The sequence below is a fragment of the Lathyrus oleraceus genome, chromosome 1, assembly GCF_024323335.1.
Source record: "Lathyrus oleraceus cultivar Zhongwan6 chromosome 1, CAAS_Psat_ZW6_1.0, whole genome shotgun sequence".
In the NCBI taxonomy this organism is placed as follows: Eukaryota; Viridiplantae; Streptophyta; class Magnoliopsida; order Fabales; family Fabaceae; genus Lathyrus; species Lathyrus oleraceus.
In genome coordinates this window covers 457605990-457632809 of record NC_066579.1, presented here as the reverse complement: position 1 = coordinate 457632809, position 26820 = coordinate 457605990, and the positions used below count along the sequence as shown (strand labels likewise).

The 26820-nt window shown below is 34.2% G+C and overlaps 1 protein-coding gene and 2 long non-coding RNA genes across 3 annotated transcripts; all 3 read right to left on the bottom strand.

Moving 5' to 3' along the window:
• Positions 1-7446: 7446 nt before the first annotated feature.
• On the bottom strand, positions 7447-10998 carry LOC127084842 (high affinity sulfate transporter 2). Its single transcript, XM_051025367.1, has 13 exons — positions 10523-10998; positions 10379-10427; positions 10083-10287; positions 9827-10001; positions 9627-9692; positions 9426-9539; positions 9220-9336; positions 9001-9127; positions 8612-8898; positions 8311-8501; positions 8117-8202; positions 7960-8036; positions 7447-7808 (listed from the first exon to the last, which is right to left on the bottom strand). The coding sequence occupies exons 1-13, from the start codon at positions 10862-10864 to the stop codon at positions 7668-7670; spliced, it is 1977 nt and encodes a 658-aa protein (XP_050881324.1). The 5' UTR covers positions 10865-10998; the 3' UTR covers positions 7447-7667.
• Positions 10999-22352: 11354 nt separating this feature from the next.
• LOC127115919 (uncharacterized) lies at positions 22353-22744 on the bottom strand. The gene is made up of 2 exons (XR_007800928.1): positions 22664-22744; positions 22353-22565 (listed from the first exon to the last, which is right to left on the bottom strand). It is a non-coding gene; the product is annotated as an uncharacterized LOC127115919 (long non-coding RNA).
• A 1371-nt stretch (positions 22745-24115) lies between these two features.
• On the bottom strand, positions 24116-26231 carry LOC127115917 (uncharacterized). Its single transcript, XR_007800927.1, has 3 exons — positions 26033-26231; positions 25846-25944; positions 24116-24173 (listed from the first exon to the last, which is right to left on the bottom strand). It is a non-coding gene; the product is annotated as an uncharacterized LOC127115917 (long non-coding RNA).
• Between the last annotated feature and the right edge of the window lie 589 nt (positions 26232-26820).

Genomic DNA, 26820 nt, shown 5'->3' with positions numbered 1-26820 from the left:
CTCACAACAAGTTTCAAACTTGTTTCTCGGTAATGCCTTGGTCATCATATCAGCACCATTATCATCTGTATGAACCTTGGCCAATTCCAACAATCCAGCATCCAAAGCATCACGTATCCAATGATACCTAACATCAATGTGCTTGGACCTAGAATGAAAAGTTGAATTCTTACCAAGATGAATTGCACCTTGACTATCACAAAATAACAAGTACTTATCTTGAACAAAACCAAGCTCCTGCAAGAATTTCTTCAACCATAACAATTCCTTGCATGCTTCTGTAATGGCAATGAACTCTGCCTCAGTAGTGGACAATGCAACACACCTCTGCAATCTGGATTGCCATGCCATAACTCCCCCTGCAAACTTAATCAAACTTAATGAAGATGCACCTGTTTTCCAAAGCCTTCTTTCCCTTAGGCAATTTCACCAAATCAAAAGTGTGATTATCATGCAAAGACTTCATTTCATCTTGCATAGCATCCAGCCACTTCTTTTTTCATCACTCTCCATGGCTTCATCATAACATTCAGGTTCTCCTCCATCAGTCAAGGTAACATAGTCATCAGAAGGATACCTGGTGGATGGTTTCCTCTGCCTAGTAGGCCTCCAAACTTGAGCTTGAGGGAGTTCAAGAGCATCACCAAGATCCTCATCTTGTGACATTTCATGTTCCTCTTCAGCATCATCATTACGAACATCAAAGTTATCTCCAAGTTGCTGATCACCAACATCATCATGTTGCTCATCATTCTGAACATTATTTTCAGCAGTATCCAGATCATGTATAGGTATCTGAACTGGATCAACATCAGACAAACCATTATCAATCTCAGGTGTAGTCTTTTCCATCTTATCAATGTCTTCAATGGTTTGGTCTTCCATGAACTTCACATCACGACTTCTAACAGCTTTCTTCTCAACTGGATCATACAACTTGTAGCCAAATTCATCCTGACCATAACCGATAAAGATGCACTGTCTTGTCTTCGCATCCAACTTGGATCTCTCATCCTTTGGAACATGCACATATGCTTTGCAACCGAAGACACGCAAATGATCATACTTGACATTCTTGCCAAACCAAATCTTGTCTGGCACCTCAGCATTCAAAGCAACTGCAGGACTCAGATTAATAACATGCACTGCCGTGTACAATGCTTCACCCCAGAAATGCTTAGGCAACTTTGCTTCAGAAAGCATACACCTAACTTTTTCAATCAATGTCCTGTTCATTCTCTCTGCTAAACCATTCAGCTGAGGAGTTTTAGGAGGAGTCTTTTCATGTCTGATACCATGCTGCTTGCAATAAACATTAAATGGTCCACAATACTCACCACCATTGTCAGTACGAATGCATTTCAGCTTCTTGCCTGACTGTCTCTCCACCATAACATGGAACTCTTTGAATTTCTCCAGATCTTGGTCTTTTGTCTTCAAAGCATAGACCCAAAGCTTCCTGGAACAATCATCAATAAAAGTAACAAAATAAAGTGCACCACTAAATGACTTTACCTTCAACGGGCCACAAACATCAGAATGCACCAATTCAAGCAACTCTGACTTCCTTGAGGGAGGATGTTTCTTGAAGGATACTCTAGTCTGCTTACCAGCCATGCAATGAGAACATTTCTCCAACTCTGCACTCTTTAATCCCGGAAGTACATCCTTTTTAGCTAAACAATTCAACCCCTTTTCACTGATATGACTAAGCATGCAGTGCCACAAAGAAGCCTCCATATCCATGGCATTCACACTGTCTTTAGCAACCAATGCTTTAGTCCAATACAGTTTATTAATTTTCTCCCCTTTGGCCACAACTAAGTTACCTCTGGTGAGTTTCCATTTTCCTGAACCAAAGTGATTATCATAACCACCATCATCAAGCATCTGCACAAATATCAAATTAAATTGAACATCTGGAGCATGTTTGACTCCTTTAAGCAACAACTGCACTCCCATGTTGGTCTGCAAACAAACATCACCAATACCAACTACCTTGGACACACCATCATTACCCATCTTCAACACTCCAAAGTCACCAGAAGTGTAAGATGTGAAGAACTCCTTCCTTGGTGTAACATGCAGTGTAACACCACTATCAATAATCCACATGCTCTCATCTGATACAAGATTTACTGAATCATAGTCATGGAGAATGATCAGATCATCACAAGTAGCAGTAGTAACACGGTCATCATCATCATGATTCTTATCTCTCTACTTACTGTTACTGGTTTTGCTCTCCCTTTTTCATATGAAACAGTTCCTCTGTATGTGCCCCATTTTGTGACAATAATTGCACTCCACATTCTTGTATCTGGACTTGGACTTGCTTATGTTGTTCTCTCTACTCGCACTTCTGCTATTCTGTCTGTTCCCTTTCGGTTTCTTTCTTTGACTTTGGCCCCTGTTCTCAGTGACAAGTACCTCAGAATGAGATGAAGTACCTTGTGTCTTCCTTCTCATCTCCTCATTAAGAACACTTCCCTTTACACTTTGCAAAGAGACAACACCATCAGAAGCTGAGTTTGTAATTGAAACCCGAAAAGTTTCCCAAGAATATGGTAGAGTATTCAGTAGCCATAGTCCCAACACTTCATCATCAAATTTGATACCCATACTTGACAATTGATCTAGGAGCCCTTGAAAATCATTTAAGTGATCTGAAATAGAAGTCCCCTCCTTGTACCTCAAATTCATCAAGGAATTCAACAAATACAACTTACTATTCCCTGATTTAGAAGCATACAAAGATTCAATCTTCTTCCACAAGGATCTTGCATGTTCCTCATTAACAATGTGATTATAAACATTGTCTTCTACATATTGCCGAATAAAACCACAAACCTGCTGATGTTCAAAACTCCAATCCTCATCAGTCTTGGATTCTGGCTTCTCACTAGCAAACACAGGAAGATGCAAATTCTTCACAAATAACAGATCCTTCATTTTTCCCTTCCACAAGTGATAATTAGAGCCATTCAAACAAATCATTCTATTTGTATTTGCCTCCATCATTCAAACAAGTCAAACAACCCCTTAACCAAAGAGCTCTGATGCCACTCTGATGGGAAATTCAACAACAAATAACAATAACAACTCTAACAGAGCAATATGCAGCGAATAATCAATTTCCCAAACTTGCAAGAATCTGTGAGGAGCAACAACAAATAATCACGGCAACTAAAATCACCACCACAAGGGACACAATAATTTTTAACGTGGAAAGACATTCTCAATGTGAGAAGTAAACAACCACGGGACCAAGCCAGTAATAGAGCTCCACTATGATCAAAATATGGGTACAAGAGAGTTTTAAATATGGCACAAATTCGTGCTCAGTAACCAGCCAAAAAACAGCAAGGTAACCAGCATAACAATCAGCCAAAACAATGAGAAAACAAGCATGAAATTGAGAACAAAGTTCAGCAGAAAAACCAGAAAATACTGCTACTATCCGAGCTCGATTTCTCCCATGTCAGACCTCTGATCGACGATCCAACCAGTCAGATTGAAGTACCACGAGTCACTAACCTGCTGTCCAAATTTCAGCCTGATCCGACGGTGAACGAAGGAGAAATCGCGAATCTAGTGCAACTGCTCTGTTTTATGCGAAAATGGGTTTTGCTCTTCCTCTCTCACTTTTCTCTTGCCTCACTATTTGAATTCAGCTCTCTCACCCATACTAATCTGACCTCTCTCCACTTGGTTAAGTGAGACACATGGGCTTGCACATATTGGGCCTATCTCCACATAGGAAGGGAGCCCAAAACCCAACAACTTCAACATATGCTTAGCTAATTTGAACACGTTTTGAAGCAAACTTGGATCTAAATCGGGAAAAACCTCACATTATGGTTATTGATTCTCTATTTTCACATAGGGTCTAAGACCATTATAAAATTCTGTTAAAAATATTAGACGTTATTTTATTTTATAAGTATAAGACTCATTAAATAAGTTTATTAGATTTAAATTTATTTTTATTTAAGTTAGTTTATTCTGTTATTGCAAATTAAAATTGTTCTGAAAGAGAGGAAAAACGATGGTGATGACAAATCACATCTTCTAATACAATGGAGTGAAGAGACTTGTAAAGTTAACATTTTAATGCTCACGTCAGTATGTGAGGAAAAAGTGAAATAAAATTAAATTTGAAACTTGTTACCTCAATTTTTTGTCTTCTCTATGTAGAGGGAGAAATAACGAACTTGTTATTTGTTAGTCGTGAAATCTGAAAAAACATTGGATGCACTTATAGTTCAGATCTCTTGTAATCATAAGAATGATAATTTTTGTGTGTTAAGAGAACTCTAGAAGGAGTGAGACTCCTTCTTGGTGGTCTGCGCTTAACAATAACTTTGAAATATATTAAAATATTTTTTCTACATAGCAGATCAAATTTACTTTTTTCTCTGATACATTATAGTTGGTGTTAAAGGTGAAAATTCTTGCAAAACAAAAGACTATGTAGATTTATGACTATGATTAAGATTAAGTTCACTCATGATATGAGACAACTCAAGTTTAGATGCAGACTCATGTGTTTTAGGGAAGCTATGGTGAGGAACAAAATCTCAAACTTAGAATCTGAGTCATTCAAACTCCCCCTTAAGACAAAGGACGAATGGAGTAAGTTATATTTTCATGAAAGATGACATCTTTGAAAATAAAATACTTATAATTAGGAGGATGGTAATATTCATACCCTCTTTATCAAGAAGATATCTCACAAAGACACGTTAAAGTGGACGAGAATCCAACTTAGTTCGATATTACTTATGGACATGGAAGAAACTACACAATCAAATTGTAAAGCTTCGAGACCCAACAACATAGAACTAGAAGAAAAAGTGAGATTATAAACAAAACATGACTAACATTGCTCACAATACGAGATGATACACAATTAATTAGATGAGTAGCGGTCATAATTGCTTCACCCCACTATGATTTTGGAAGAGAAATTCTCGAACGACTTCAAGTAAATAACAATTTTTTCTTTGTGAGATATCATTTTATTGTGGAGTGTCAACACATGTGAATTCATGGATGATGTCATGTTTACTGGTAAAGCTTTAAAAATTATGATTGACAAAATCTTTACCATTCTTAAATGTATTCTTTTAATACCTTTCTCAAATTATCTATATATCATACTATACAATTAAATAAACAATTGTTTTACTTCTGATTTATTATTCATCAAGAAAATTTGAGTTACTTGACACCAATCATCAGTAAATGAAATAAACTATCTCGCACCAGAAATGTTGATTGAGATTGAAGTGTAGAAGACAAGACCTCTTATCAACTTGTGTATCAAAGAGATATTATAACTCTCCATGTTCCTTAGAAACTTCAATCCCCTTCCCCGTTGCAAGGTCCTGAAAAGTACAATGAGAATAAAAAAATATAACTGCATAATTATTATCCTAAGTAAGCTTACAAATAGAGATAAGATTGTTCAATAGATTGGGAATATGAAACATATCTTTTAATTTAAAATATTGAAGATCAATGTCTCCACAGTCATCAATCTGAGCATGAGAATCATCTGTAATAATAATATACAGATTGTCAGAAAGAGAAATGTCATATAATGAATGATACATGGAACAAGGATACAAACACTCTCTGGAGCTAATATAGATAACATTAAATACATAAATTACAATATATATATATATATATATATTTCGACCATATTGGTTGATATTTGCAAAAGTGTCATCTTAAGAGAATAAGAAGGAAATAAATCTCAGCAAATAGCAGGAAAGCAACACGCAGGCACTGTTCCAATTTATTTAATGGAAAATAAATAAATTGGACGAATAATATTGGGCGAGAACAATGTCGTGAATGAACAATACTTTTGTGACAAACAGTATTGTCGGGATGAAGAATTGTGTCGCATGAATAGTGATTGCAGATGAACAGTACATCCTTGTAAATAATGAGTGTGAATAAACAATACCTTGGAATTTTAAACAACCCGCAGTTGAAACGAAAAATAAAATAAATTGTAATGACGACGACTAGGGTTTAAGTGGATGCAAGATCCCTAAAATTGAGAGCTCGTGATATGACAAGGATTTTGTGAACTATTATGGATGAAATAAATGCCGAAAGATTTGAAGATACAATGTGAAAGCTCTTTAAAAAAAAATTTGTGACAATAAATTGACTATCATTATTGTACCTAATTCGGTTCAACATGATATGACAAAATCCATTAAAATTTCGATATTTCATAATAAAAAAACTGGATAATGGATTAATAATTACCGCTTAGATATCTTCTGGACCTCGATTGTCAAATGTGTTAACAAAGAATTTACCAATTGAATAATTCAACTAACTTACTTGTAAATAAGGATGACAATTTGACCCATCCCCAGCGGGTACCCACAAAAATACCCAAAAACGGGTAAGGTAAAAATCCGCATACATGGGTACGGGCATGAGCTCGGGTAATTACCCACTTAAATAAGCGGGGATGGGTGCGGGGATGGACACCTTAGTACCAAACCCGCCCCATACCCGCATAATATATATTTATATATTTTAATTTATATTATTATATAAAAATAAATGTGTGTCAATTTTTAAAAATACATCAATTTTAAACTACTACATGTTTAATATAAGTGATCATTTATTTCATAATTCAACAGTAAATTTTTTTAAAAACTTTTTAATGTTGCTAAAAATTTAAAATAATATGATATTTTATACTTGGCATATTTATTTTTATTAGAAATACAAATAACGGGTACGAGTACGGGCATTTACATACCCATAGGGTATGGACACGGATGCCAATATTGATACCCAAGTGGATATGAGTTCGGATAAGGGGATTTTTTCTAATTGCGGGTATGGAGAGGATACATATTGCCATCCCTACTTGTAAACTTAAAATACTTGATATTCATTGACCATTACTAGAAATATTGTAATATTAGGCAATAAATTTATAATTATTTTATTTTATTAGTTCATTAAGTAAGTTCATTAAACTTAAATTTATATCTATTTAAACTAGTTTATTCTCCTATTATAAATACAACTTTAAAATATTATTTTTGTAAATCTTCAATGACCATCCATGATGATCTCATATCAATCCTCCACAAGTAGCAATATGTGATGAACATAGGTTGGGGTTACACCAGAAGATGCTGACCAATATTGGTATGTATCATGTATGTCTAGCATAAAGTATTCATTACTAGAAGTTGACATGTGGTTTCATGTACTCATGATGTGATTAACAAGTTCGAAAACAACAAGACTCTAATTAAATATATGTAAATATACTAACAAGGGTGAATCACCTCTAAAACATAGTTTTTTAGAAATTCATTAAATATAACTCAATCCAATCATAGAGTATATATAATTCACAAAAGAATATTCATATTAACTTCCACACCAAAATAAGACCATAAACAAGAGGTATAATAATATAATAAAATCAACATAAAAAACACATTTTTTCCCTTATGACTTTCTACATGACATCAATTGAAATTAAAAATAAACGAGTATCAAACAAAAACTAAGGAAAACAAATCTACATGCCCTTTCCTTGTTCCTAAGAGCTTCATTAACACCTTCACACACCCTTTTTCTTCAATTAGAACAGTTTATCATGTTGTTCAAGAATCTACACCCTTTGGACCAAAAGTTGCAACAGCATCACCTACTGTTAGAAATATTTTATCTTCCCCAATTACACCTGATAACTCTGATGCATGGAGCTTCTCAATTACAATCGGTCCCGGATTCGCCACAAGAAGCTGTCGAAAAGATCACAAACATGAGAAATTATTTATTTAGTACAAGTTGATGAAGCTGTTTTACACATTATAATAGTATCATTATTATAGATACATTTCTTGTCACACAAGCAATTCAAGGACTAAGTTGAGTTTTGTGATTGTTTTGTACCTGCACATCTTTTTTCTTGAGGCTCTTGAGTAAATCTTCTAAGGCATGAATGCCACTAGTGTCAATATCAGTAACAGCTGCAACAATATGGTTGAATAGTTAGTAAATTCAATAATCAATATCGATCATGAAAATGGAATTTCATCGATAGCCTTACGCGACATTTCAACGATGAGATACTGTATACTGGCAAATTCACTTGCTGTCCTTTGAGCCTCTTCATCAGTCAGCCACTTCAATATTCTGTAGAATATGTTTCATTCATTCATGAGCCTCATTCCGTCGAAACAGAAAGGTTTAAATATATTTTTCGTCCACGCACGGAAATATACAACTTTTTTGGTTATATACCTGTCCTTGATGTAGTTGGAATTTGAGAAGTAGATTGCAGAATCAACCCTGACGATGAGCATGCCGGGAACCTGAGCTGCTTTGGGATATTGCAGGACGTTCCGATAAACACTTGTCCCCGGAAGCTTCCCGAGCACCGCGGTCTTTGGCCTCGTCACTTGTAAGAGAATTTTGGCAAAAGATATTGCCACCTGCATAAATAAAAATGGTTTTAAATCGCAGTTGCAATAACATCGCGATACTCAAAATTGTAAAAAAAGTATGGTCAAATACAGCTAAAAGTATTTGATATTTTGATTACCGATATAAGAAGACCAATCTCAACACTTTTGAAGATGACACCAAAGAAGGCTCCCATGCAAGCTAGAAAGTCGAATTTGTCAACTTTCCAAAGAAGAACAGCCGCTTTAATGTCGATAAGGCTCATCACAGCAGCTATGATAATTGATGCAAGCACTGCATTCGGAGTGTACTTGAATAGCGGTGTAATCACCAACAGAGTTAATAACAACACTATGGACATAACAATGTTCGATACGGCAGTTTTACAACCAGCCATATAGTTCACAGCCGACCGCGAAAACGATCCTGCAAAATATCAGAAACAAACACTCATTAATATAGGATGATTTACAAGATTCTCAATAGAAGCTAAAACATGATTGATTGAATTAGTCCTCTTTTTTATACCTGTAGCTACATAACAAGATGTCATTGAACCAATAACATTCATTGTTCCTAGCGCCACCATTTCTCTATTACCGTCCAATGAATAGTCTTTCATAGCTGCAAATGTTCTTCCAATTGCCACAGCTTCCTACAATTTTATTTTAAAGAAAATTGGCTCAATTGTCTTATAAATGTTTATGAAACAAAAGAGATAAGAAAAGTTTCTATAAATTTACGTACCGTCAGTGCGACCATACCAGAAATCAGACCAATCCTAATACCAGCACTAAGATATTTTCCACTGAAAAATATTTCATCGACTGATATTGGATTCACACCATCTTCAATATGTTTCACCTGAAACACCATGATGCTTTTTGAGTCTTAAAAAGTGCTTCATTTTGTTTGAAACCATCCAAGAAATTAATAAGTTTTTTACTACTTACAATTGCTACTCCTTTCTTGTCAGCCCTTGTAATGTAAACAGAAAAAGTAGAGACAATAACACATATCATAGGAGAAATTGCAGCCACCCAAAAGAGATTCTTTTTCTTCTTAGCCTATTCATTACAACATAACAATAGTTATATATTAAAGGTTCAATAAATGGAAATGAAGAGAGAAAGAGAATTTTTTGGCATTCTTACAATATATTTTGTTGTAAGAAGGAAAGCCAAGAATGATACTCCAATTAATATTGTCTCCCAATTCCACTGTAACCAAACATAAACGCTTAAATAAGTGCTTGCTTGCGTAATAAGTTTTCATAAGTTATTCCATATAGACGTCTCACAAGTACTTATATCAAAGCAGAAATAATTCAATTCAAAAGAAAAAGAAAGCTTACGCCGTGGTGGGCGGCACTAAAAACCGATCTCATGACAGAAATAATATCAGTTTTCTTAGTGAAATTTTTTATGCCAAGAAAACCTTTAAGTTGCTGGAGTGCAATAGTAACGGCCGCTCCCGCCATGAATCCCACAATGGCAGCATGAGATAGGAAATCAATCAAGAAACCGAGCCTGCGAAATTCACCTCATATGGATTACAACATAACCAACACAAAGACAAGAATCCTATTACTAAAAATCCAATAATAGTACCTTAAAAGTCCAAGTGCCATTTGAGTGATTCCTGCAAAGAAAGTTGCAGTAAATGCCAGACGAAGATATTCATGACTTTTGAAGTTTGGGATTTCATCAGTTAGCAAGGTGCCAAGCAAGAGAGACACAACAGCTACTGGTCCTATTGCAATATCCCTTGAACTTCCCATAAAAGCATACACAAGTGGAGCAACAAAACTTGTATCTACAACAACGAACCAACTCATCATCATCATCATATAACTTAACTAACATAACTTGTCAAAATTGATTATAGAAAAAACCAAGATGCTTACATAGTGCATACTGTGGTTCCAAATTTGCAAGCTTTGCATATGCAATATCCTGTTATATGCATTCACATTTCAAAGGGTGATGATCATTCAAAATCACAATGAACAAAAGCTAGAAACAAATTTGTAGTATTATATTATACTAACCTGAGGAATGCAAAGACTTGCAATGGTGAGTCCAGCAATCAAATCACCCTTGAAACTCTTAAAATTGTATCCTCTTCCCCATTCGAAAATCGGGAAAATAGACTCGAGTCCAAGAATAAACTTTCTTGATCCTTTTTGATTCTTAAACTTGCCAAAAGGGTCATCTGAGAAGAATGTTTCATTGAAATTCTGCTTGAACTCTTGGAAAAGTGTTTGCCTTGGAGGAGATGCAACTTTGTGCCTATGTGGAAGAATGTTTTCAGCATGTCTACGTGAAGGAGGATTGCTATTTATTTCCTCAGTGGCTCTTGCCACAACTCCATCACTAAAAACTTGACTCATTTTAATCAATCACCTGCAAGAAATCATACACTGATTAATCATCATGCAGAAAACACAAACAAAGTAGCTTTTGTAATGTAGTAGAAAAGTCTTTTTTGTTTTTATGCAAAGTCAACTGATTAGAAAAGTATAGATAGCTGCATAAGCACATTTTGTCATGTGAAGTTTAGCTTAAAATAATGAATCACTTTGAAAAATAATTGAATCCAAAAATGTGAAAGTACCAAAGCAAGTGATGTTATTAGACAAGAGTGGATATGACATTTGAAGTTAAGACAATGCTATATATAGAGTTTGGAATGTGAAAGGTTTTCAATAAATATTGTTATAATTCTGTTAATTGATCCAAGTGTGTCAATTTTTTTTTATCAAGTCAACCATTAAATTTATAGTCAAGTTGTTCTAAGATTTTTTTTTCCTTTACCTTTCATTTTTATTATATAAATTTTTATTTATCATTTTTAAATTCTCACTCTAAAACTATCGATGTAAAAAAGTTAACTCTTAAAAGATTAATATTAAAACAACAACTACAAACAAAAGAGAAAAGAAACATGAATCACAAATAATAGATATATTTGTTTATGTAGTTCGGCCAAATATATATACTCTAAGACTAGACGACAACCGTGGTTTTATCTTATTATTTAAATGAATTAACTTTTCAGTGTTACAAGTCATATATAAAATACTATCGTTCGTAAGAATACAACTGCACCATATTGTGGTGGTTATCTTCCTCTGCACCCCAAGTTGTCGCCCAATTAATCAATTGGACTTAATGCTCGTTTGGGCCAAACCCGAGCCCGAGGGTGCTACACTAGCTGGACCTCACACACCCCATTGTCTCTCTTTTGTTAGTATTAATCGTATTCAATAATATTTACCTCGACGAATATCAAACCCATATGAAGATTTTCTACATCTACATCCTGACAATTAGGAGGTATAAAACTTGCTTAATACTAAAAAAAAAATGTAACAAGTTCAAGAATAATGCTTGAAATTATATTTGGTGATTGACTTGGTAACCATATTAGATATATTCTTTGAAGTATGAATTTTTTCAAGTAATATCTATTTAGATGCAAGTAACTTTCTGATTCTTATGAAACCTCATAACAATATTACAGTGCTTGGTTCTGGAGTGATACACTGGACTATTTTCTAAATATATACCGCTCTGAATATTACAATGCAACTAAAGTCCACCTTGTTCAACACTCAATTCCCTAATCAGTTGTGTAATCCACAAGGCTTGTCTGGCATCCTCTCTATTGTTATGTACTCTGATTTAGTTGTAGACATGACAATTATGAATTGAATCGATGACTTCCAACAAATAGGTCCACATGCGAGAGAAAAACATGTCCTATTGTAGATCTTCTATCATTCATATCACATGCATAATCTGAATCAACATATCTCACAACTAAATGATCATTTTATCCACTAATAAACATGATATCATGACCTGTTGTATCTTTCAAATACCTTAAAATCAATTTGGCTACTGCAGAATGACTCTTATCTTGTTTGAACATAAACTTGCAAACTTAAATTACATCATGTGCTAGATTTGGTCTAGTTCAAACTATAACACACATTAAACAACAAATGATATAAGGAACCTTTAAAGTATTTCGTCAAAGGGTGGGTGAGGTAACTCAACTAGTATGTGCTAGTTGAGTTGGATGGGTGTAAACTATTGGCCGAAAGTTAAATATCTGACGTCATTATTTATTTGAGTAATGCTATTTATTACGAAACAATTAGAAGAAGAAATGAAAGAATGCACATATGTCATTATTTTAGAGGATACTTTTTAATTTATTATAAATTTAATTTCTTTTTTAATAGGAATCAAAGGGTAGTGATAATAATGAATGGTTGAGATATATGTGAAGATAATGATTACATCATTCAGAAAATTGTCAAATGCAACAAATGAGGAAGCTATACTTCACATTGTTGGATTCAATTATTTTTGCACGAAGTGCCATTGAGGATAATAAGAAAGTAATGCTTTGACTAAAAACATGTACTAAACTGTTTTGGATAATAAGAAAGTAATGCTTTGACTAAAAAAATAATGGTTGAGATTTATTCTTGCAATTCTTGTTTTCACTTTTTTCTTACAAATAATTATTTTTTATATATTTATATTTATGTATTAATGTAAATACGTTGTTGATATTTACAAATCAACAACCTTTTTTAAAAAAGTGTTTTGCCAATAGAAACTTTTCAATATATCTTTTCTAAGGAAGCCCTAACTTTCTAGAACTTCTATCCTTCTGAATTTCCATCCTAAGAATCTTATTAACAACACCTAAGTCCACTATATGAAACTTCTTTTCCAACAAAACTTTAAGTTCATTTGCATCACGTAAATGATTAGCAATAATCAACACATAATCCTTGTACAACCAGAGAAAAACAAAAAAACCATAATCAAGATTACTAACATAAACATAACAATCATACGCACACCTACTATAACCTATCTAAGGCATGTTTGAATCAAAACACTTGTATCACTACCTTGAAGACTATTTTAAACGATACAAATACCTCTTCAACTTACAAACTAGCATGCTTTTCTAAGTATCACTGAAACCCTCTGGATGCACCAGGTAAATATGCTAGTCTAGAATACGAGAAATAAATGTTATATTTGCATCCATCTAATCTAACTACATGTATCTATTGGCTACCAATGTTACCATTTCCTTGATAGAAGTATGTCTAATGACCGAAGATAAAATATTATCAAAGTCAATTCCCTTCTATTGAGAGTACCTCTATTCTATAAAACAAGCCTTAAATTTTTTCATTTATTGATAGAAGTATAGTCATTTTTTCTGTTAGAAAGATAAACAAACTCCCATGTCTTATTTTTATTCAAGGACTACATCTTCTCCATAATATCACTCACCCACTTCTAGTTATCTATAACCTCTCAAAAGGTGAATGAATATCCATAAATAGTAAGAAGTTCATAAGCTGCCAAATTTTCATACCCATATATTTTTGGAAGCTTTCTGATGATACTCTCTATCACCTACAAGAGAATAATCATGTACTCCACCTAAATCTCCAGGACCATATGGATTTTAGTATCAGAGTCTAGATCAATTTGTGGTTAAGATACTACCTAAACATTACTCAATGGTAGTGTATCAATATCCACCTAAACCGCCTCATTATTAGAAGTTTCTCGTTCATATGCTAACACATATGTTGCAACTAACTACTACAACGTGAACTGTTCACCAGAGACAACATCTCCGTTGAATACCATTTTCTTTGAAACTAGATCCTATAACTGGATCCCCTTCACACGTTTTGCATAACCGATGAATACACACGTATTTGAATTTGGACCATGTTTAAATAAATTTCTACTTGATATATGCACATATGCAAGATATTAAAAAATACTTAAATTGTCAAGATCAACGCGGTTACTTGTCCATACCTTTTATGTAACCCCATTCCAAAGAGGCATGTGGTGACTTGTTGATGAGATATTATGCCATGTTAATTTCCTCGGCCAAAAAACGCATAAAGAGTCTCACATTCAATCAGAGATGCCCTTTCAATTAGAGACATGTCCATTCTTTATGCCTCACCATTATGTTGTGGTGTCTTGCAAATAAAAGAATGCCTTTGAATACCATGTTTTACAAAAAAATCTAAATGTTTAAATCAACGTGCTTTGTCCCATTATCTGACTGCAAATACTTAATTTTTATGCATGTTTGATTTTTTATATCTACCTTCCACAACTTGAACTTGGTATTTATGTTTTAAGAAATATATTCAAACCTTATAAGAAATATCATCGGTAAAAGTTATAAAATACCTAGAACCACTCATATAAGCCTATTTGATATGCCCCACACATTAGGATGCAAATAGTATATGGTTCTCTTTGTTATATATTTCCTAGTCTTAAAACAAACACACCATTATTTTCTAATTACATATACTTGCACAAACCCCTCTTAAAACTTCGAACATTCTTCAATAAATTTCTCTTATGAAGTTCCATTTCAAGCACATTGAGATGACCAAAATGTGTGTGCTAGAGTTTAGCTGCATCATAAGATATCAAATGAGATTTCAAGTTTGATCATTAACTTCTTCATATCCTAATTAAAAATCCACACCTCAATAATCATAAGATCATCTACCTTAGGGATAAATCTCTTTTGGTATTTTATTGAGAATGTGATGCATGAAAATTATGGGATTGTAAGGTATTCAAATATTTTTTGGACATTGTTTACACGCCTCATATATTGCTGCATGACGAACTTGATTTTCTACCTCTAGAGAATCCCCTAACAATAGTGTTAAGAGTATGCCTAATTGGGGGAAGTCTTTTTATGTTAAGTTGATCTCTCTATCTTTTGTTTGGGGAGATCGGGGAGACCTCACCCGTCTCTTTTCATGCTTGTTTTTTGGTCCAGAGTTAGTACAAACTTCTTCAGATATTCCCTTTATATCAACCTTTCAATTCTCTTTTTAATTGAAATCAGCTATTGGTATCATGTCCTATTGTGCGATAATAGGAGTACCACTAACATTGACTAGGAACCATCTATCCATTTGGTTTATGTGGCACATCCAACAGTCTAGTGTGGATAATCTCCTTCAACAATTGACTTTGTATCACGTTCAACCAACTTGTTGGGTAGTCATACTTTCTTCTATGACCACGTCGAAATTTTGACATATTTTATTGTTGATAATCTTGATGCCTTGATGAATAGTTTTCTTTTTGTTTGGGTGCCATTTAATTATCATTTTTGCTTATCTTTTTTTCACTTCTTTATTCTTCCTTGATATATCATTTGACACGCTTCATGACTTTCTACATGTTGGTGTCCAGTTTGTATGATAAATATTCCTTGAATTGTCCAACCTTCATCCTGTTCTGGAAAGCTCCTACGAACCTCTTCTAATTTGGGTTAACTACATGCATAATGACTTTGTTGAAACGAGCGAGATAATATGTTAGAGTATTGGAGCGACCTTAATGAACATGAACACACTTGTTGCGGTCATCATTTGATGTTTTCTTCTTGAAAAAATGTTAACCAATCTTCGAAAAAAGATCATTGTATCCCATAATAGAATGCCAAGGTAAATCAATGTACTATTTAAGTGCAACTTCCTTTAAGGAGACTGATAAGAGTTTGCATTTTAATGTTAATCGTGATCAAGTGTTTTTAGGGTTTTTTTTTGTCGAAGGTCTCAAGAATAGGAAATTTTAAACTCGTTAAGAAGACGGTCTCCCAAATTTCTTGACACATAGACTGAGATAGAGTGTCAAATGTTCCTATTAGATTCCAAATGATAATTCCTACTAGCAACTTACTATGATCGGTTGTGGTTCCTAGTGTGACCATCCTATTTAGATAATGGACATGTTTGTGGAAGCATTAATCGATTAAAACTTATGTTTATTAGGATGAACATGTATGCTCCTAGATACCTACATACTTAGACTCAAATCACTACCTACATGATTCCAAGATTCCAAATGGGACCATAGGTCTACACATAATTAATGTCAAATTTAATATTTTATTTTATGCCAATCCATATATCTCTCAAGAATAAATTTTGTAAGGATGAAAAATTTAAGAATATTTTGACGGTTCACTAATAATTGAAAATTTTCCAATAACTATTTTTTATTTTTATTTTGTATTATATGTATAAAAGTAAAAGTAAAAACAACTTGTATGTAATTTAAATACTTAAACAATTTTAAAAAAATAAACCCAAGGTCAAATCTTTGTATAATTGATATAAAGACTAAAATGAAAATGAAAAATATTTATTTTTCCAAAGCAAACATATTTTATAATTTTGTAAACAACTATAAATAAATTATTAATTTTTTTTCAAGTGGTTAGCAAAAAGTGATGAGTTGACATTAGAGAAAAACATGAATATATAGAAAAATAAGTCTTAAAAATGAAATTCTCATATGAACTAAGAAGATATTATAGACTAAACCATGATACCTGGATAAGCTTAATTATTGAGATTGACAAAAAATATCAATTTATTTATTTACACACAGTGGCATGTGGAGTTTGTTTCTGTTTTCCTTTTTTTGCTGACGTAATAAAAAATGCTATATTAAAAAAAAAAATTTAATGCATCAAATATACTATTAACATATTCCATATAGTGGAAAGGATTCAGAATCACTTAAAGATTTGTTATGATTCTATGCCAACGACATTCTAAATAATTTATACGAAAAGTGTGCTAACAAGTAAGGAATCAAAAACAAAAATAAAAATAATATAAAAAGAGTTATAATATTTTGTGTATATAAACAAAAAAGAGTTATGATATTTAAAAAAATAAAGCAGCTGTGTTAAAAGTTATTAATATAAGAGTTCTTAACAAGTGGTCACACTGACATGCACGTCTTCGTTAAATATGCATCACTATAAAAATTAATTTTTTTCCTATAAAATATCTTTCAAATCTTCAATTATACTAATTAGAGCTTTACCAATATAATTTTAATGATGTTATTATCTTTGAAAAATATAGATATCAATTAATATTAGTAATTAATCAACACAGATATTTTTTTTTTATTAAGAAAAATAATCAGATGAAGAAATCCTTAATTGCGTCTAAGTTCATTGAGCTTTAGAAGGGTTGAATTTGTAGAGCATAGGTGGAGTGCTATTAATCGAAAGCTATTTTTTAATCTTTGAATTGCACGTCACAAGTTTTTAAGGAAAAAAAAAGCTGGTTTTGCTTGTTAATTGATTATGCTATACTATATTGCTATTCATTTAAGTTGACTGTAGACATGGTTGGGTGTAGTGGAGCAATTTGAATGGGAAGCTATATTATGAAAACGATGATTTAGTACCATGTAGTTGAGAATGGATTATTAAATATTTAATGGTTTTATTTTTATATTAAACATTTAACATTATTGCATGTAGTAAATCATTGAGAAATATTTAACTATATATAGTGTACTTCACAATTTGATTTTCATTAGAATTTTGATATGTCAATATCTACAGCTGTTGAAACAACAGAATAGTGAGAGAACGATTTCACATTTGAAATTCTGTTCAGGTTTACATACATATAAAGAATTTTTGTCTGGTGTTATTGTTTGGAATAAAATTAGAAATGAAAGATTATGTGATAAAATTGTGCCTATGGTGATAATAAGTTAGACTAATTAACATGATCTAAGCCTAAGGCATACTTTAGAGAGGTCAAAACTATGCCAGATTTTTTGTTAAGGTAAAAAAATGTTTTTTTTATAAATCTATTTAGTTAAATAGATCAGACCATATACTAAAAAAAAAGTCTTTTAAATTTATCAGACTACTATATTTTAATAAATATAAATAAATTTATTATTTTTGTTTACTTCAATGATCTTAAAGAATTTGTGAAAATAAGTTGAAAAAATTATGAATAATGACATAAGTTCTCAAAAATAAATAATCTCACAAAACTTATACTCTAATGTAAGCTCAAATAAATCAATGCAAATATATTTAATCTCATTATACTTTTAATTCTCTAGTCTATTTAAGTATTGGTAGAATTTCTTATTTATATATGTTTAAATGATATATGCTTTTTAAGTAGGCTAATAAGCTAATCAAATCTTCTAAAAGGGCAAACCCAGGCCGAAAAATAAGCCTTTGATAGGCCACCGACTAGACTCGAGCTTTGATTTTTTTAGCAGGCCAGACTTAGGCTTGACATAGTCTAGCTCGACCTAGCCTACTCCCACCCCTAGTTGTGTCTCACTACGGTGGAGCAATATTTTCGATACGACGGAGTGGGGTAAACTTGTAAGGTTAATACTCCAACGCTTAAGTCAGCGAGAGAAATCGTAATTGATATCTGGGTGAGAATGGATTAGAATACTTGAAATGACGCGATTTCCCATTATATATCAAGAGCGTTTGAAACTGTTTGCGTGTGAAGCGACGTGTTATGCGGATAACCGTCTGATTGAATTGGATGGTGATTGATGCATTGGAGGATAAAATTGTCTACTTCTAATCAGAGTGGAGGTCTAACTATTCTGCAGACTTTTCCACATGGAATTAACTTATGGGCCTTTTGTCACGGGCCTTGTGGACGACCCATAATAGTTGACCCCTAAGCCATTGTTCCTATTTTGTAGAATGAAGACTTAGTCGTTCACACCTTTAGGCCGAATGTTAACTGAAGTAAGTGAAAAATCTTGATGGGACGTCACTAACATTGGGAACAAATGCATTAATATACTTCTCTTGATCGACGATATTCTGCAGGTAAGTCTCGGTGCGTGTCCCTACGTCTGATGATAATGATATCCTTTTCTCCCTAGGATACTAGAATACTATGAACAGTCAATTATGAGATCTTGATCGTTGGTGGTGTGGTTCGCGCTTCCGAATGCAATGTATCACATGATTAATCCTTGTTGAGACATAAATAAGGAGTTCTGGAACTATTAATTTCTTTCTTCGTCATTTGTGAACTTCTGAACCTTTCTCCTCTCTCGCCTGCAACTTCTTCTTTTGCAGTCATTCTCTCTACATTGTTCTTCATTTTTGACCTATATGTGTTGTTCCCTTTGGCTAGATCTCTAATGCGCGGGTCATCAACTTTGTTTCTTCGAGGTAATACATATGATTCATTATCTTACGTTCTTGCTTTCTTCATTAGGGTTTTTAGATGAGGGGTTGCAATATTTATGGTCTTTATATTTTGAATTTTGATGAACCTCTTTTCCATAAATGCACTTGGATAGGAATTATATATCTATCTTTAAGTTTACATAGGGATGCTACTCGTATTTATTTCTATTTATGTGTTGGCATAATCTTTTATAATTGAGAAATGTCTAGCCCAAATACTAAAAGCGATTGACGACATCCTGACAACATGGGTGTATCAAGAGATGTTGGATGTTCTTCGTCTTTGCCGATGAGGGTGACTTAAACCATTCCTTTGTCGTGGTGGGATCTCCTTCATATTATGGGGTGTTTCCCCCTAAGGAAGATAAGAGGATATGCAAAAAATATGATGGGTATGTCGTTCCTATTCATGAGTGCCTATTGTCTTTGATATGTTTTTGCCTTCCTTTAACCGATTTTGAAGTTGGAATTTTTAATATTTATAATTTCTCATTCGCAATTGCATATGATGAGTTGGACCTACGCCAAAGTCTTTTAGTATTAGTGTGAGTATAAGAAGGGATTTTCATACATGACACTTTTTTCTATCTCTTTAGGGATTAACGTAGCTCCGTTGACTAAATGTGTGGTTAATGCCCGATATCTCTCAGGAAATGTACTAGGATGTTTGCCGTTTACTAGGATATTATGAATCATTTCAAGGACCAATACAACTTAGTTACTCCTCTCACCCATAAATCTCATGCTAATCTATATACCATAGATCCCGGGCCACCTTATTAATGTTCATATATACTCTCCAAGTTCTGGAGTCAGAGCCATTTCTTAGCGAACTTCGAGAGTTATGTATTTAAGATGGATGATTTGTCTCAATAAGAGATTTATCTTAAGAGGAAATTAACATCCTTCTTCGAGGCTTGGGGTTAGGTCAACAACATTACCCCTCCTGATGCGGCACCAAAGAAACATAAGAAGCCGTGAATAGAGACACATTTCTTGGTAGATGTCGACTGGAAAGACGCTAGGCATATCATTTTTTGGTGATTAACATGGGGAATCCCCTTTTTCTTGCATGTTCTGTTGGTGGTTTTACTTTCTATCATGTCTACTATTGGCGTGCAAATAAAATAACATGTTACCAAATAATGCATCAAATGAAGAGGATCCATCGGGTCGTCCCCTTGTTGGCAGGTTCCATCAACATCTCAGTTCCTGGAAGGGCTCTGACTACTGAGATTTCTCATGATCGGGTCATTTTGGAAAATTCTATGTGCTCGTCCCTATGTGGACGAGGGAGTCCGATTGTTATCCCTAAGCTTGATATGAATCATGATGAGGGGTCACTTGCTATCCGACCTCGGTAGTCAATACTAGTTGCATTACCCCCTTTTCTCCTTGCCCATCCAGGTATGTGGACGATCAAATATTTGCAAACTATTGTCTTTGAAGATGATTATACCTATATTCTGAGCAAGATTAGAGTTGCTCGCCAAAAGGGCCCCCCAATGTGTCTTCTATCTTGGCCTTTGGCGTCATTGGTAGAGGAAAAGTCTTCTTGCCCGACCGTCTTCTAAAATAAAAGGAAGTGCATAAAAGCGCATCAATGCTCTCACAATCGAGCAAGACCGCTAATTGGAAGAGCTCTAAGGGGCATCTATTTTGCTTTTAGGGACATGGACGATTGTATAAACTTTCGGGTATCCCAACGCACTGGCCGAGGAGGTTTAGTCACTTATGCAAGCAACGAAGAAGAATGACAAAACTCCATCCCTTTCTCATACAAAACTAACCAAGCTCAATGTCTCCCGCACTGAGGAAAACAAGGCGATGGGTTCTTCTCGTAAGATGGTAGAGGAGCTTGAGGCATCCTTGAAAGAGGCTCAAGAAGGTTGGAAAAAAATCAAGGACGACCTTTGTGAGATGCGTCTTAAACGTTTTGCCTTATCGAAGGAATATGAGAAGGCAATGCAAGTATCTTTTAAGAAAACATTGCAGCCAGTGGAATATTTTTATCCTGAAGTGCATATTTCACGAGAGAAAGTTTGTCTTGACTAGGCAATGGTGAATGAGGATCCGGTCTCTGTCATGAATGAGGTGTATTTATTAGAAATATATATTTGAATTTACTATTATTTTTACATTTTACAACATTTCTTTAAGTCCCAGGTTTTTTTAGGATATAGCTCGTTCTTTGAGGTTGTGCTTGCACTACAACAAACAAGACCTTAGACAGCGCTTTTTTTAGCCTTAAAGCGCTGTCTAAACCTCCGCTGCTAAAGGTTTAGACAGCGTTTTTTTAAATCTTAAAAGCGCTGTCTAAGCCCCCCCCCTTAGACAGCGCTTTGGCCAAAAGCGCTTTATAAGACCCTCTTATTTTAAATTTTTTAGGTATACCTTAGACAGCGCTTTTGAAAAGCGCTGTCTAAGCCCCACCCCCTTAGACAGCGCTTTGGCCAAAAGCGCTTTCTAAGACCCTCCTATTTTAATTTTTTTAGGTATACCTTAGACAGCGCTTTTCAAAAAGCGCTGTCTAAGCCCCCCCTTAGACAGCGCTTTTGCCTAAAGCGCTTTCTAATCCCCCCTTAGACAGCGCTTTTTACAAAAGCGCTGTCTAAGGTATACGAAATTTTTTGAAGCTTTTGTTTTAAACCACATTTTTTCCAGGTTTATAAACCAGAATTTCTACCTGTTTTCAACCAGATTTTGACAGACAATTATCACATTTTATATATGCCATTTTGGCCTTTTTTCTACCAATTTTTGGCTAACAAATATATATATATACCAATTCAAACCAATTTTGCCTTAAATGTATCAAAATATATACAAATTTATGTACACATTTACAAGTCATAACATATACTACAAATGTACACATTAATTACACAAATTTATGAACAAACATTGAGCTCTATCATGAATTGACACCACTCCTCTTTGATTTCGTCCACTTGATCCTTTGTATAAAATGCACACTTGAATTCATCAAAGTACTACATAATAATATAACATATTTTGAATTAATTCCAACTATTTAATTATATGAGATATGTGTAAATATAAAAATAACTCATAAGTTAGAAATACATACATCGGTGGGAATCTTTAATCGGCCCAAAGCAAGAGTATCTCGCATAAAGTAAACCGGATTAACACCTCTTTTGAAACATAAAGTAAATCGGATTAACATAAAGTAAACATCATTAACATAAGTTGTTTAATTAATAAAACAAAGTAGACCGGATTTACCTAATATATGTATTGACAACGGTGACGCCGATTTCTTCATGACTAAAAACTTGCATGAAGTCTTCATTACCAATCATTTGGTCGTAATCAAAGCCGAAAATCCCTACCTCCATATGTACAGTCCGAACACCTCCGGTCGGTATATCGGTCATCTCTAGAAATGTCCTGAGGCACGACCTATACTTGGTGGTAGGTTTTTTCCTAGCTACGGTCTTCTTAGCACCAGAACTTTTTACCCGTGCGGAGGCGTTGCTAACCTCCTTTTTTTGTTGTGCGGAGGCATTGCTAACCTCATTTTCTTGAAGCTACATGTCATATAAATAGTTAGATCAAATTAAGAATGTAACAACTTCCATGAATATATGTCATATAATTGTATATTACCTCTTTTCTTGAAACCGTGGACTCGGTATGCCGTGGAATCGCATTATCTTTTGATTTGGATTTTGTGGGAGTCTATTTAACATAACCAAGGAAAATATGTAAGTAAAATTTTAAGCATAAATTTTAAACTTTGAATATACACATTAAAGTTAACATAAGTTTTAAGCATACCTCATATCCTACGCATATGAGGTTTGTCGGCCATGCAACAAACGAACCTACTGCTTCGTGCACCGTTGTTGCATCCGAATCATCGCTAGGATATGGTAATGCTGCATTCGGCTCAACTGCAATATCAACTGATACCTTCAAACATCCAGCAGGGAGCTCTCTAGTGTGGAGTAATACTCCGCTAACGTTATGCACTTTTCCCTTGCCAACCATCCGATAGTATGGTGACGACAAATACAGCTGACAATGGGAAATGCCCTAAAACCAATAATAACAAGAAATCGTTAATGTGTATATATGTCAAATACATAATTTAAGCAAATAGTTCAATTTAAGACAATTATATGTAATTACCTCTGGTCTAAGGGGGGGTAATTTGTAGAGTCGTAGGTTTGAAGCTATATCTCACAAATTCTATCAAAAAGACATGAGCATTTGAGCTTGACAACATGGACCCAGATACTAAACCTTTGTCAATACAAGGAGCAAACCAGAGAAAAATAATCCTGTTCACTCATCACTGCAGTTGATCGGAATACTTTTCTACACAGCCTAGGACAAAATAAACTACCACGTACAAGGATTACTCAGATGAAAACTGTCCAATATTAAGAAGACATTACCTTTGTCTCTAACAATTCTTCGTGAAATTTCCTTTAGAATCTCAGCAACTTGTGAGTCCTTTAATGCAGAAGCTCTCCTTAATTGAATTAAATCAGCTACAACATCAGGGTTGAATGGTTTCTCGTTCAGAGCATATCGGATGTATTTGCGCAAAATTTCTTCCAAGACAAAACCTGTTTGGATATGAATTTTTTGTTACTTAAAATCAATGACACATGCAGAGGAAGTCAAAAGTATGGTAAGCCAGCAAACAGAAAAATGAATTTCCATGAGATTTTTCCAGCCAGCAAAATGAAAGCTAATAACTACTTTCATGATCTAGACAGATGGCATGATCCTTTATTAAAGAAACATTTGCACAGAAAAAACATATCATGATTAGGAATCGAAGCATATACACATCAACAACAAAAGTTTCACCTAAGGTTAGACAGGCAAAATCCAATATTTCAGACAGACCGTTAATATATATACTACAAAGAATATTACAATGACTTGATGATGGTAATTTTATACAATACCAGTTTAGAACTTATGGTCTTTTAGTGGAATCATTGTTCTTATTTTGTAAAACCAAGATACATTATCAATAATAACGAAACCGATATAAATAGGAGCAAATAGCCAAATACTCAGCCTTATAGATTAGTATGTAAAAGAAAACAGTGTTTCTAATGCAAATGATAAGCAATCAAGTATGTCAAGTTACCCCTATCTGATAGGCACTCGTGCAGAAGAACATAAAAAAAGAAAAATAAGTTATCATTATTTAAAAATTAAAACTAGAAATCAGTTCATGATTTAACCTTGTGCGGAATACCAGAAAAGGAGAAGTAACAAATGATTCAATTCAGTGTTCTGAATATGAGATTCACTATATGTAGTTGCAGATAGTGTTACGACTATCGTGATAGTGAAATATTTTACCTTGCTGTGGATTTTTAATCTGTTACCCTAGCATTGTATGACACTGATTCTCAACAGATAAGAAGAATCTACTCTGCTGTCAGTTATACTATTGCTACAAACTTCTCCACATACTTCCTATCAAGGTAGCACTTGTTACATTACAACCCAAAAGAAAAGGAGGGCTGAAGATCAACTGGCCTAGCAGTTGTCTCATGGGCCCAAGGAATGGGAAGTGTAAGGAGAAACAAAGGACAGTTGAGAAAGAATCTTGTGATGGAAGAAGGGGATCTAGTTGAGATGGGAGAGTTAGTTAATGATGGTGGGGAAGTTATCAAATAGTAGGAGAAACATATGTTAGTTGTGAATAAAGAGTTTCCCTATGTAATCAAATTATTATCATCAATAAATCTTGTATTTACATCTACCTTGCGGGTTTCTTTAATTTCAAATAGTTGAGAATATTGGTTTGTATCAGAAATCAACAAACATGGGGAAGAACAAAGCTTCTCTACCCATTATTGACGCAGATTCAAAAAGTGATTCCATAACCCCTAGACAAAATGTGAGGCCATATATTATTCAACAGCAAATGTCAAATAGTGACCACATGTCATATTCAAGGTTTTAGAAAAAGGTCTGCAACTGCAACACAGACCTGCAATATCAAGAGTTTTTCTATATCTCTATGACTATAAAGTGTCAGCAGTTGCAGTCACATTTGTATACAATTTTTCACAATAACAAAGATTGCGACAAAAATTAATTACAAACTCAGGTCTACAGCGAAAATATAAAGGTTTTAGATGTCTCTACAACTGAAATCGCGGTTGCATTTGCTCGCATTCTGCGACAATATCATGGTTTGCAGCATAACTACAATCACAATTTAGAATCATACCCAACTACAATTTAAAGTAAATATTTTCTATAACTCACCTTATTTTCGATTCCTTTGAGATCATCAACCTTAACTTCATCTCGTCCTCTTTGTAACAAATCATCAACAGACTTACACAACAACGCATTTTTACCAACCTGAAACAAACAAACAAACAAACAAACATTATAATTTCCTATAAGCGCAATGAACAAAAAAAAAATCCAAAGAAACAAAAAAACCAACCAATTTCCTGCGTTGTGCTTTGGGAGAACTGAATTTCCTAACGGTTTTAACAAACGCGATAACGAAAGTGAGACCAGCATAACCAAGAGGAACGGCGAGAATCCACGGCAACGAAGTGGGACCCACTCTCGGACCGGGAATCGCTTGGGTAACAGAACCGGTGAACTCAACGAGGTCGAGAGCTTTTTCTTGAATCCACGGAAGTTTCTCTTCTACTTCAACCTCAACAACTTCATCTTGTCTAGATTGTTTAGGGTTATTGTTACTGGAAGGGTTTTTCGATGATGACGCTGAAGCAACGGTTGAGATTGAAGTAGGTGATGATAAGAGTGGTTTTGGGTGGAGTGTAGGGAAAAAGAAGGGTTGAGATTGAAAAGGGGTTAGGGATGGGTTTTTGTTTGGGAGAGAGAGAAAATGGGAAGTGAGAGAAGAAGTGAAAGCCATTGGAATGGGTTTTTTTTTAATTGAAAGACTTTAAACAGCGCTTTCTCAAAAGCGCTGACTAAGGTCTATATTTAAAAGCGCTTTCTAAAAGCGCTGTCTAAGGGGGGGTCTTAGACAGCGCTTTCTAAAAGCGCTGTCTAAGGGGGGGTCTTAGACAGCGCTTTCTAAAAGCGCTGTCTAAGACCCCCCCTTAGACAGCGCTTTCATTATTTTTTTAGAACATTTTCCGTGTTTTATTTTTATTTTAACCTTAGACAGCGCTTTCTTTTAAAAGCGCTGTCTAAGATGCGCTGTTAAAAAACCTTTTTGGCGTAGTGTTGAATTAAATTGTACATATGAGGGGA